Raw genomic sequence first — 12,210 nt, forward strand, 5'->3', positions numbered from 1 at the left:
CCCTCCCCTATATAAGCTACTGTACAGTGCAAGTCTAACTCAAAATAAATTTAATAATTACTGAAAAATTTATTAAACACTTGTTTGAAAAAATTTTTTTAAGCTGAGTGATAGCTGAACATATTTATACCTAACAGGGTGTCTGTGTGTATGTGTGTATGTGTGTGAATGAGAGAGAGAGAGAAAGGCTGGTCTAGAGAGGGAAAGGTTGACGATACAACTGGGGCAGGCAAGGCCTGGGGCCGGTGCTGTGGCATAGTGGGTTAATGCCCTGGCCTGAAGCGCCAGCATCCCATATGGACGCTGGTTCCAGTCCTGGCTGCTCCACTTCCGATCCAGCTCTCTGCTATGCCCTGGGAAAGCAGTAGAGGATAGCCCAAGTCCTTGGGCCCCTGCACCCACGTGGGAGACCCGGAAGAAGCTCCTGGCTCCTGGCTTCGGATTGGTGCAGCTCTGGCTGTTGTGGCCAATTGGGGAGTGAGCCATCCAGCTCCCTACTAATGCACCCGGGAAAGCAGTGGAAGATGGTCCAAGTGCTTGGGCCTCTGCCACCCACGTGGGAGACTAGGAAGACGTTCCTGGCTCCTGGCTTTGGCTTGGCCCAGCCCCAGTCATTGCAGCCATTTGGGGAGTGAACCAGCAGGTGGAAGACCTCTCTCTCTCTGTCTTTCTCTGTAACACTGTCTTTCAAATAAATAAATAAATAAATATTTTACAAAAATTACTGCCCTGTATTTTCCTCTAAATCATTACATTCTAAAGTAAAAGCCTTCAGCATGATTTTTATTTTTAACAACAAATTTATTAATTATAAAAGTAATACATGCACATGATAAAAACATCAAGTACAACAGAAAGCTATAGATGAAAAGAAAAGTTCCTTTCCTCTTCTTCCCACTACCCTGCTTGCCAAATTCCTCCTTCAGAGGTCATCGTCATTAGCAGTTTCTTATTTGTGTCCTTCCATCATTTTCTGGACGCTTACATCCATGCACATACACCCTCTGTGCACATATCCCCTCTCACTAATGAGCTGTGCGCCCTAGAGCTAATCGCAACCTCTCTGAGCCTCATCTTCCCACCCTGAAGAATGACTGGGAAACCATAGTAAACATTCGCAACACAATACATGAATGTAAAGCACTATTGCTGAAGACATGGGAATGGAGGTGCTTCTTTCTCTTACACCCGAGCTAGAGGATGGTTCTGTGTGAGTAGCAGCAATCACTGCTGCTTGTTTTAAACTAGCATCCTCAGCCACGGCTGACAGGTTGGGAGAAATAATACTGCACAGCTGCTAGAGATGGTCGGAAATGGAGGAGCTCGATATGCAGCCAATGGGTGCGTTCTCCTTGGCGACTACCAGGTGATTCCAGGCTTGCTGCGTTTTAAGGCTTCCATCTTCCTAAATGTATCGTCGTGTAAATGATCTGTGTCGATGCTGTGGAGACAGGAAAGTCTTGCATGAAGTCAAGCCATCAATGCCAGCAGAAGCTTCGTGATGCTTAAGGATGAGCGTCCCTTTCACACTTGCTCCATGGCACTGCTCAATTACTTCACATCCACTCAGCTATTTACCTCCTCGGCCAGCCTCAGCTCCTGCCCTGGGATCTCAAAAGACAAAGTGCTCACCTTCCTCTTGGACTCTTTACTCCTGTTCCTCCCTGCCTCGTCCAAGGCTCTGCTTCTTCAGTCTATTTGTTTTCTATTCCTGTAGCTGCATCCCTCCCTTTGGCTTCCTGTCTCTCAGCTGGCAGATATGCCCAAAGCAAAAAAAAAAAAAAAATCCTTACTGCCTCCAGTCCTACAACTCCCTGCAACTGTGTCCCCACATCCCTTCCCCTTTCCACAAACTTCTTGTAAAGCTGACCTCTGTTCTCTTTCTTCACTTATCTCCCTTACATCTCTTCCAGTCATGGAAGTATGGTTTGAGGCCCTACCATACCTAAAAAACAGCACTTCACCAGGTCACCTATGGCCTCCTTATTGCTAAATTTTCAGTACTCATTTGATGGTATTGCGCTGTTGAGCATTTCTTACTTGAAAGTCAACTTTCCCTGAACTTCCTGGATATCATTCTCTCCTTGTTCTCTCCGTGGGTTTTCCTTTCCATATCCACTTCTTAAAACTTGGTACTGAGGCTGGTGTTGTGGTATAGTGGGTAAAGCAGCTGCCACTGTGCAGGCATCCCATATGAGTGCCAGTTTGAGCCCCAGCTGCTCTACTTCCAATCCAGCTCTCTGCTGTAGCCCGGGAAAGCAGTGGAAGATGACCCAAGTCCCTGGGCCCCTGCACCTGCGTGGGAGACCTGGAAGAAGCTGCCGGCTCCTGGCTTCAGATCGGCCCCTCTCCAGCCATTGCAGCCATCTGGGGAGAGAACCAGTGGATGGAAGACCTCTCTCTCTGTCTCTCCCTCTCTCTGTAACTCTACCTCTCAAATAAATAAAATCTTTAAAAAGTTGGTATTGCCTAGGGCTTATTCTTCAGAGATATTTATCAGAGATTTTCTTTTTATCACTCGTCCTAGAGGACCTTATCCACTGTCATGGCTTCAGCTACCCCACATCTACAGAGATGATAACTTCCTAAAGCACACTCCTATATCGAACTTCCTATATACTAGAAAATCTTCTTGGAGGGTCTCCTAGACACTTCGAAGTTCAGACACACACACACACACACACACACACACACCAATCTGTGGTTGATTAAAGAAACTCATCTAGACTCAGCCACCTCGATACATATGGTATTTTATAGAACAATGGCTGTCACTTTCAGTGTGGATGAAGATATTTGTAACTCTGGAGCCCAGTATAATACCACAGCAGGGCTGGAAGGGATCCCAGACTAGCCAGCGCATCACTGTCCAGTCACCAAGCTTCTGTTGGACTATGCAGGATTAGTTCTCAAGATCAACACTATGTAAGCAGTCAAAAACAGCATCAGCAGTAGACTGATTCTCCACCAAGCTTTGGAAAGAAAAGTGGGCTGAGAAGGAGCCTCAAAATATTCTCCCACTAAAGCATGCTATAGTAAGTCATGGACGACTCAATTTTTACTCAGAATTCAGCCAACAGGTCTAACTTACTACATGTGGTATACAAAGTTCAGTCTCCTCAGTCCCCTTTGTTGACATGCTCTGCTTTGTGTTTTATGCTCCAGCAACAAAACTTCCTGAAGATTCCCCACCCCATCCCTATAGAGTGACAGAAACTATGCTGTCAATTGCCTGGGTATCATTTTGATCTAAATATTTATTTATTGATTTGAAATTCAGAGTTACAGAGAAGGAAGGAGAAGGAGAAGGAAGAGAGGGAGGAGGAGAGATGGGAGAGATGGGAGAGATGAGAGAGATGAGAGAGATGAGAAAGAGGGAAGTGAGGGAGAGGGAGAGGGAGAGGGAGAGATCTTCCATCTGCTGGTTCACTCCTTAGATGGCTGTAATGACCACGACCGGACAAGGCTGAACCCAGGAGCCAGGAGCTTCTTCTGGGTCTCCCACGTGCCCAAGCACTTGGGCTATCTTCCACCTCTTTCCCTAGGCCATTAGCAGGAAGCTGGATTGGAAGTGGAGCAGCTGGAATACAAATTGGCTCCTATTTGGGATGCCAGCATAGCAGGTGTCAGCTTAACCTGCTACGCCACAACACCAGCCCCAACTATCTGGGTATCTTTGTTCATGTTATCTCCTAAGCCTGAACTTAATCTTCTCCATCCTTGCTCCCATCTTCCCTAGCTAGTCCTAATATTCAATTTAGGTGGCTCTTCCTCCAAGAAAATTTTCCTGACTCTGTTGGGTAGGATTAGCTGTATCCTGCCAAAGCACCCTTAATATCTCATGATTATCCCATTGTACTGATTTATGTGTCTGTCTCCACCACTAAGATCCACTGGCCCCTAAGAGCACATATCTTGTCTCATATTTTACTCATTATTATTTTCTAAGCACCTGGAACATTTGTCTGGCACAAAAGATGTATCTGGCAAGCGCTTGAGGAATGAACGAAGATGATCTTTGTTACTTTGAGGCCACAACCTCTTCATTGACCTTCTGAATATCTAGACACCTAGCTTTTACCCAACATATCATCAATTGTCTCCTAGACTTGCCTCTGGATGCTCCAAATTACTAACTGGTTTCCATAGGCACTTACACATGCAAAGTAATGCCTCGAGAAGTTTACAAGTGAAAATACAGTGAACTCTTAGGAATTAACCTTCCTGGGGCCAGTGTTGTGGTACAGTGCATTGAGCTGCTGTTGATGATATCAGCATCCCAAGTGATCATGTCCGGGCTTCTGATCCAGCTCCCTGCTAATGGCCTGGAAAAGCAGTGGAAGATGGCCCAGGTGCCTGGGTCCCTGCCACTCATGTAGAAGACCCAGATGCAGTTCCAGGCTCCTGCCATCAGCCTGGTCCAGCACTGGCCATTGAGGCCATTTGGGGAGTGAACCAGCAGATGGAAGATCTGTCTTTCCCTCTAACTAACAATGCCTTTCAAATACAAATATAAATACATACATAATAAAAAAAAAGAAATTAACCTTCCTCCAAGCTTTCCAGTTGTCAGAGAAGAGCCCTACCACCTTCTAAAAGGCTCTGCAGGGTTTGCTCCTCTCCAGCTTACCACATGAAATTATCTGTATCTTCCTCTCACCATACTTGGTATGTGTATACTTCCTTTTTTAAAAGATTTTATTTATTTATTTGACAGGTAGAGTTACAGACAGTGAGGGGGAAAGACAGAGAGAAAGGTCTTCCCTCCATTGGTTCACTTCCCAAATGGCCACCATGCCGGAGCTGCACTGATCCGAAGCCAGGAGCCAGGTGCTTCCTCCTGGTCTCCCATGGGGTGCAGGGCCCAAGCACTTGGGCCATCCTCCACTGCACTCCCGGGCCACAGCAGAGAGCTGGACTGGAAGAGCAGCAACCGGGACTAGAACTAGTGCCCATATGGGATGCTGGCACCACAGGCGGAGGATTAACCTAGTGCGCCAAGGCACCAGCTCCGGTATGTGTATACTTCTACTGATTCAAATTCTTCTACATTCAAAATGTATCTGACGTCAACAAATTGTGGCTATGCTGTGTGTGGGTGTATCTGTGTGTCCTGTATTTTGTATGCAGAGCTATTATTGCACACTGTTAGCGTAGGTTGTAAGGGTTTAAAGGTTGGCTTGAAAACACAATGGAAGCATACTGGTTTTAAAAAAAAGCAGTAGAGAAATAGGTAATGGTGTAGCCATTTAAAATTAAAAAGGAAAAAATGGCATGCCACTACCAACAAAAGAATTGCTCCTTGCTGTTATTTAGGACCTGTACTATAGCATGCACTGTGGAGTGCTGCCATGTTAACTTGATCTGTGTTTAAAGAAACATTAAGGTTGACTGAGGTGTTTATTCCAAGCTGTTGACAGTAAAGGCTCCATACACATCTTTCTACGAAAGACGACACAAAGGTCTCTAAACTCCTGAGGCTTAACATGCGAATAATTCCCCCTGCTTGGGCACTAGTCACTACATTCGTGAGCCTCTGAAAAGAACACATGTTCACTTTGCCATTAGAGAACCAGCTTCTGACATAGACTCAGGTCTTGGGGGGAATGTCTAGCCTCACAGTTTAGACACCTGCACCCTACACTGAAGTGCATGGATTCACTCCAGTTCCTGGCTCCAGCTTCCTGCTAATGCAAACACAGGAAGACAGCAGTAATGGCTCCAGAAAGTGGGTCCTTGCTACCCACGTGGGAGACCTGGATAGAGTTCTTGCCCCCAGCTTTAGCTCCAGCCCAGCCATAGCTGTTGTGAGCATTTGGAGAGTGAATCAGCAGATGGGAGCATGCACACATGTACACGTGCTTCCTCCCTCTCTCTCCCTCTAATAAAATTTTTTTGCCATTTTCAATTAAGCTTCAATCCATCAAATTGGCTTTGGGATGTGGAATTTTCACACTGGCATTTATCTTCCATTATGTTTTCCAGTTCTGAATGCCAGGAGTGAATGGTCATTTGGCTACTGGTTGCCTCCCAACAGAGCACAGTTTTATCCTAATTAAGAATGACCTTGGCTGGCGCCGCGGCTCACTAGGCTAATCCTCCACCTGCGGCACCGGCCCCCAGGGTTCTAGTCCTGGTCGGGGAGCCGGATTCTGCCCCCATCGCTCCTCTTCCAGTCCAGCTCTCTGCTGTAGCCCGGGAGTGCAGTGGAGGATGGCCCAAGTGCTTGGGCCCTGCACCCGCATGGGAGACCAGAGGGAAGCACCTGGCTCCTGGTTTTGGATCAGCGCAGTGCGCCGGCTGCAGTGGCCATTTGGGGGGGGTGAACCAATGGAAAAGAAAGACCTTTCTCTCTGTCTCTCTCTCTAACTCTGCCTGTTAAAAAAAAAAAAAAGAATGACCTTGTGTGTCATGGTGTCATGCCAACCTGCTGAGCTGGCAGACAGACACTGACCAGAAAGGGTCAAGAGCTCCATCTTCTCTAACTGTCCTATTTCCGCTTCACTCCTTCTGTTTTGAAGACTCTTACAATGTATGCATCGAGTCCTCCAGCAGGTTTTAGAAGCTGAAATGGAAAGAGTGTGGTATTTATAGACTGCCTCCTAAATGTCAAGGGCTGCACTAGGGACATGCAAGACTGCTGTTTCAATTCAATTCCCGTTAATCCCAGGTAGTCAGGTACTGGCATTTTCTCCGTGTTTCTAGGCAAGGATACTGAGGTTCAGAGAACTTAAGCAAGAGTGCTCACATAGCGAGTAGATGCTAGGTCTGGTGCGGGAGCCAGGTCTAGTAAAATCTAGATGCTATGCTTTTTCCTATACTACGCCACGTCCTTTAGCAGTGAGGTACAGAGTCATCTGCACTCTGCCTCTCCCTGCTCCCTTGTCCGAGAAGGTTAGATCTACTGGTAGTTTCACTTACTTTTTTATTTTGCATAGGCTTGGCCTGCCCTCAGTTTTTCTCCTCTTCCTTCTCGGCAATGGCCTATGACCAAACCTGGCGTGCTTATCCCCACCCCCTCCCTGCCACTTCCCCCACCACAGTGACTTACTAGAATGTCTGAAGTTTACATACTGGATGAATCAGTGCATCACACAGCATCTGCACTCCAAAATCTCTGAGGTGATTTCCACTTAAGTCCAGCAATGTTAGGTTCTCATTTCTGCTAAGGACAGAAGCAAGCGCTCCACAGCATGCATCTGTGAGATGACATTCTGCTAACCTATGAGGGACAGAAGATTCAAGAAGCAAAGTAACTTTACCCCAGTTCCCCAAGGACCGTCTCTTCCATATGCAGCCTGGAGCAACAGCCCAACAGAACGCATTCCTGTGCACTTACCACAAGGTCTGGAGCTTGCAGTAAGGGTGTTTCAGCCCTTCACAAAGTACCTGCATGCCTTCATCCCCTAAGGCATTGTCACTAAGGTCAAGGTCTCTCAGGTGTTCATTGGTGTACAGTGCATTACACAGATCCTGACAACACGCCCCCGTCAGATGACAGGTCCACAATCTGCCAGAAAGTAAGGGAGACAAGCCTGGCATCATTTCATCTACCCTAGAGTCACTTTAGGAATTGTGTTTGTCCATTAGAAAAACAAATGAGAAAAGCAGAGTGTCATGTTAAAAGGAGGGGAGCAGTGTTGTGGTGCAGCAGGTTAAGCCACTGCCTGCAATGCTGGCTTCCATGTGAGCGCAGGTTTGCATCCCAGCTGCTCCACTTCCAATCTAGCGCCTTGCTAATAATGCACCTGGGAAAGCAGCAGGAAATGTCTCAAGTGCTTGGGCTTCTGCCACCCACATGGGAGACCCAGATGGAGTTCCAGGCTCCTGGCTTTGGCCTGGCCCAGCTCTGGCCATTGCAGCCACCTGGAGAGTGAACCAGAGTATGGAAGATCTCTCTCCCTTCCCCCTCCATCTCTCCATCTAATTCTGCCTTTCAAATAAACAAAATCTTAAAATCAAATCCTGTCAGGCCAGGGCCAGGCAGAGATTGCAGGGCAAGAATGATTTATCTCCCCCCTCCAAAATTATTCAATTTGTCATTAATTGCTTCCTTGGAGATTCAATTACCAGGTCAAAAGCGACTCATTTAATTTGGGGAGCTGCTGAAACATCAGGAAACTGCCTGTGGCTAGAGTCCACCATACTCACGCCAGATCCTTTAACTGACAGTCAGGCTGTTTTAATCCTTCACACAGCAATTTCAGTCCCAAATCTTCAATTTTGTTATTAATTAGCAGTAGTCTTGTGAGACTTCGCGTGGAGCTTAGGACTTGGGCAAGGGGCTCGCAGCAAGCTGCGGAGAGGGAACATTCTGAAAGCCTGGAGGGAGAGGAACAGCAAGGGGGCTGTTAGCCCCGGCAGCAAGCAGTGCTAATGACCCTCCAATGCCAAGGCCAGGGAGAAGGACAAGCAGACACTTACACAAGGTTCTTAATCATGCCCTTCGCATGCAGCAGACCTTCGCAGAGACGCCGTACTCCTGTGTCCCCCAGGACATTGGCGAACACGAACAGTTCTTGTAGAGTCTGACTCACTTGCAAGAAGGAAGAGAGCTCCACACAGCTAGCATCTGTGAGGGAACAGGTGCTCAAGCTATCCAGAGAAAAAGAAAAGAAGTATTAGCCACCGCCATCATTTGGGCTTCCTGGAAATGTTCAGCCAGTCTCCACACTTTGGTACATCCTAACTGGGCTTTAAGTTCCGGCTCCCGCCCCATCTCTTTCATAGAACCTCCTCTTGAGGTCTCCAGCCCACAGTGACCCCCTCTTCCCTTGACTCGCCTGGATTTTCAAAAATGATTCTGCAGTATTTGATACCTATGTAGGTGTCCTTAAGGGCAGTCTTGTCACTATCCATATCTAGCCTAGTTTTGGATACATAGCAGGCATGCTTTATTATGTAGTTAGCATCTAAACAATGCAACTCCTGTAAACACATGTAGCTGTGGTACACTGGGAAGAGCATGGGATTTGGAGACAGATTTTGGGGTCAACATCCTGGCTATACTACTTGCGAGCAGTGTGATTTTGGCCAAGTCACTTTTCCCTTGATCTTGAGTTTCTTCATCTACACAAGAGATGAGAAAAACTACCTTGTATGACTATTTGAAGGAGCGAAAACAGTCAGATAACTTGTGGCAAGCACCAAGCAGGTACCAGAAAAGTTCAACAGACTGGCAGGATGCTAGATAGTTCTAAGAAACTTACTCGAGTTTCTCCACTTTACAGTTGGCATGTCTGAGACCCTCGCAAAGATACTTCACCCCTGTGTCCCCCAGAGGATTTTCACTCAGGTCCAGCTCAGTGAGGTGTGGGTTGCAAATGAGAACAGAGGCAAGATACTTGCAAACAGCTTCTGAGCTTTCTGGGAGAAGGCTAGCACACAACCTGGAGGGAAAGATGTAGAGAGACTCACTTCCTATCCAGGATACCACACAAGCAGAGAAAAGTAAAGGCCTAAGACACAAGACTCCCCATTGGGAGCATGTCACAGCCCCTTACTCCCCCACGACAAAGACTTGTACACTACTTGCAAAGCAATGCACCCCATCATAGGAACTTGACTGTCCGAGGAAAGCAAAGGGCTGGGAGGAAATCATAAAATGATGTAGTCTCATTTTACATCCCTGTATGAAATCCGTACTCTCTCTCTCATCTTCTTTCTAATCCCGGGGAGGAGGGGATTCTCCAATCATTTTACAGTCAAAAGGTCTTTTCCTCTTATTTAAATGTCCATTATTTATTAATTTGTCCTTAGAGAAACTCAGTCCATCATCATCATCATCATCCATATAATAATATTCCTTCTTTAGCACAAAGAGTGGTTTTTACTGACCTCCATGTCTTCTCAATTTTTGTTTCTCCATTACAATTCTGTAATTCCTCGAATCATTTCCCACCAACTTTTTCTTCCTACACCCTACAACCTGTCAGTCCTCCATTTTTTTCTCTTGACTTACTATGCTATAAACTCGGTTATGAAGAGCATTCATAAGGAGACATATTTATACCCACCCAATTTAGAAATCTTAAATAGAGGCACTTTACATGAAGTGAGTTTTCAAAGCAGATTTTAGAAAGTGTTAATGCTAAATAGCTTTTGGCTGAAAATAAATCGCATATATATACAATGATGGTTAATTTAACATGTCAACTTAGGTAGGTCATGGTATCCAGATATTTTTCTAAATGTTTATTTGAAGGTACTATTTAAATGAGATCAATGTTTTCATCAGCAGACTTTAAGTGAAATAGGTTACCTCTGTAACAGAGTGGGCCTGACCCAATCAGTTGAAAGTCTTAAAAGAAATAGAACAGATTCCTCAGAACAAGGATGGGTTCTGCTGTTAGATCACCTTTGCACTTGAATTGCAAGATTTTGGACTTCTCAGCCTCAATGATGATGGGAGCCAATTCTTTAAAATAAATCTCTTCCTCCCTCTCCATGTATACATCCATCTACACACTCAGACACAAATACACACACAGGCATATAAATACACGTCCCATTGACTGCTTGGTTGTGGTTCTTTGGAGAACCTTGACTAATCCATATGTGACAACACATTTTTGATTAAGGTAATTACTGTGCACTTTCAGGCACACTTAGGTTTTGAATTCTGCTTTTATCATGGTTTTTAGCCTAATAACGTTGGGCCCCCATTTCCTCATATGCTAAAAATGGACATCATGGGGGCCAGTGCTGTGGTGTAGTGGGTAATGCCACTGCCTGAAGTGCCGGCATTCCACATGGGTGCCGGTTCAAGTCCCGGCTGCTCCACTTCCAATCCAGCTCTCTGCTATGGCCTGGGAAAGCAGTACAAGATGGCCGAAGTTCTTGGGCCTTGCGCCCACGTGGGAGACCTGGAAGAAAGCTCCTGGCTCCTGGCTTCAGATAGGCACAGCTCCAGCTGTTGCGCCCAACTAGGGAGTGAACAGTGGATGGAAGACCTCTCTCTCTGCCTCTCATCTCTCTGTGTAACTCTTTCAAGTAAATAAATAAATCTTTAAAAAAAATGGACATCATAATCTGGACCTCTCAGAGCTGCTGTGCAGATTACAGGAAATCATGTATCTAAAACATTTAATGCAATGGTTAGTACAAAGTAATTGCTCAGTAAATGTGAGTTATTACTGTGGTTGATGACATTGCCACTTAAAAGGAAACTTTTCCTCCTAAGCTTATTACCTAGGAACAATTCTAGGGCCTGCCATTTTTATTCTTCCTTTCCGTGATTCCTTGAAATGCATTTTGCTCATACAACATCCATCTTGAGGTGCGTATTTTAAAAACATTCTTGCAGAACTGAAACTAACATTCACAACTTACTTGAGTTTCTGTAATTTGCAATTTGGATCTTTTAAACCTTCACAGAGCAATTTCAAAGCTGAAGCTTCCAGTTTTGTTTCACTAAATTCCAGCTCAGTGAGCCACTGATTGGTGCTAAGAACAGCTGCAAGAGCGCCACAAGAAGCCGGAGAGATAAGGCACCGGTACAACCTTCAGAGGACAGAAAAATGGCTTCATTACCTTATTTATGCTCTCCCAAAAGAAGCGGAAATTGATAAAAGAAAAGTTATGAATATAAACAACAAATTAGCCTGCAATCGGTTACCTCAATTTCTGTAGTATACAGTTTGGCCGTTTTAATCCTTCACACAGAAGCTTCAATCCTGAATCTTCCAGGGTGTTTTTGACAAATTCCAAATCTGTCAGATACTGGTTGGTTTCAAATACCGAGGACAGGTCTCTACCACAAGAAGCTGTGAGGTGACAGAAAATGAGTCTGTGTGGAGAAAAAGACATTTCAGCAAAGAAAGAGAATAGGGTTCCCAGCAGGGAGGGTGGGTACTGTGGTTCAGAGAGTTAATTAAGCTGCCACCTGCGATGCTGGCATCCAATACTGGAGCACCAGTTTCATTCTCAACTACTCTGCTTCTGACCCAGATCCCTGCTCATGTGCCTAGGATGGCAGTGGATGATGGCCCAAGTACTTAGGTTCCTGCCGCCCACATGGAAGGCCACCATGGTGTTCTGGAGGTCCTGCCTTCAGCCTGGTCATGCCCCAGCTGTTGCAGGTATTTGAAGAGTAAACCAGTGGATGGAAGATCTCTCTCTGCCCCCTCTGTGTGTGTATGTGTGTGTGTGTGTGTGCATGCGTGTGTGCGCCCTGTCACTCTTTCCAAAAAATAAATAAATATTTAAAAA

The 12,210-nt window shown here is 45.7% G+C and overlaps 1 protein-coding gene across 4 annotated transcripts in view; it reads right to left on the bottom strand.

The window, feature by feature from the left end:
• Positions 1–780: 780 nt before the first annotated feature.
• LOC100358819 (NACHT, LRR and PYD domains-containing protein 12) overlaps positions 781–12,210 on the bottom strand; it is a 74,434-nt gene continuing 63,004 nt past the window's right edge. For 2 of the 4 annotated variants that reach the window (XM_017349976.3, XM_051827233.2), the window contains exons 6-13: positions 11,618–11,788; positions 11,332–11,502; positions 9,210–9,389; positions 8,425–8,595; positions 8,152–8,322; positions 7,340–7,510; positions 7,052–7,222; positions 781–1,441 (exon numbers count right to left, since the gene is read on the bottom strand). In XM_017349976.3, coding sequence (XP_017205465.2) covers positions 1,360–1,441; positions 7,052–7,222; positions 7,340–7,510; positions 8,152–8,322; positions 8,425–8,595; positions 9,210–9,389; positions 11,332–11,502; positions 11,618–11,788 — 1,288 coding nt within the window. In that variant the 3' untranslated portion in view covers positions 781–1,359. The remainder of the gene's footprint in view (positions 1,442–7,051; positions 7,223–7,339; positions 7,511–8,151; positions 8,323–8,424; positions 8,596–9,209; positions 9,390–11,331; positions 11,503–11,617; positions 11,789–12,210) is intronic. The other 2 variants (XM_070067445.1, XM_070067446.1) reach the window with 2 other exon arrangements.

This window comes from Oryctolagus cuniculus, chromosome X (assembly GCF_964237555.1).
Source record: "Oryctolagus cuniculus chromosome X, mOryCun1.1, whole genome shotgun sequence".
In the NCBI taxonomy this organism is placed as follows: Eukaryota; Metazoa; Chordata; class Mammalia; order Lagomorpha; family Leporidae; genus Oryctolagus; species Oryctolagus cuniculus.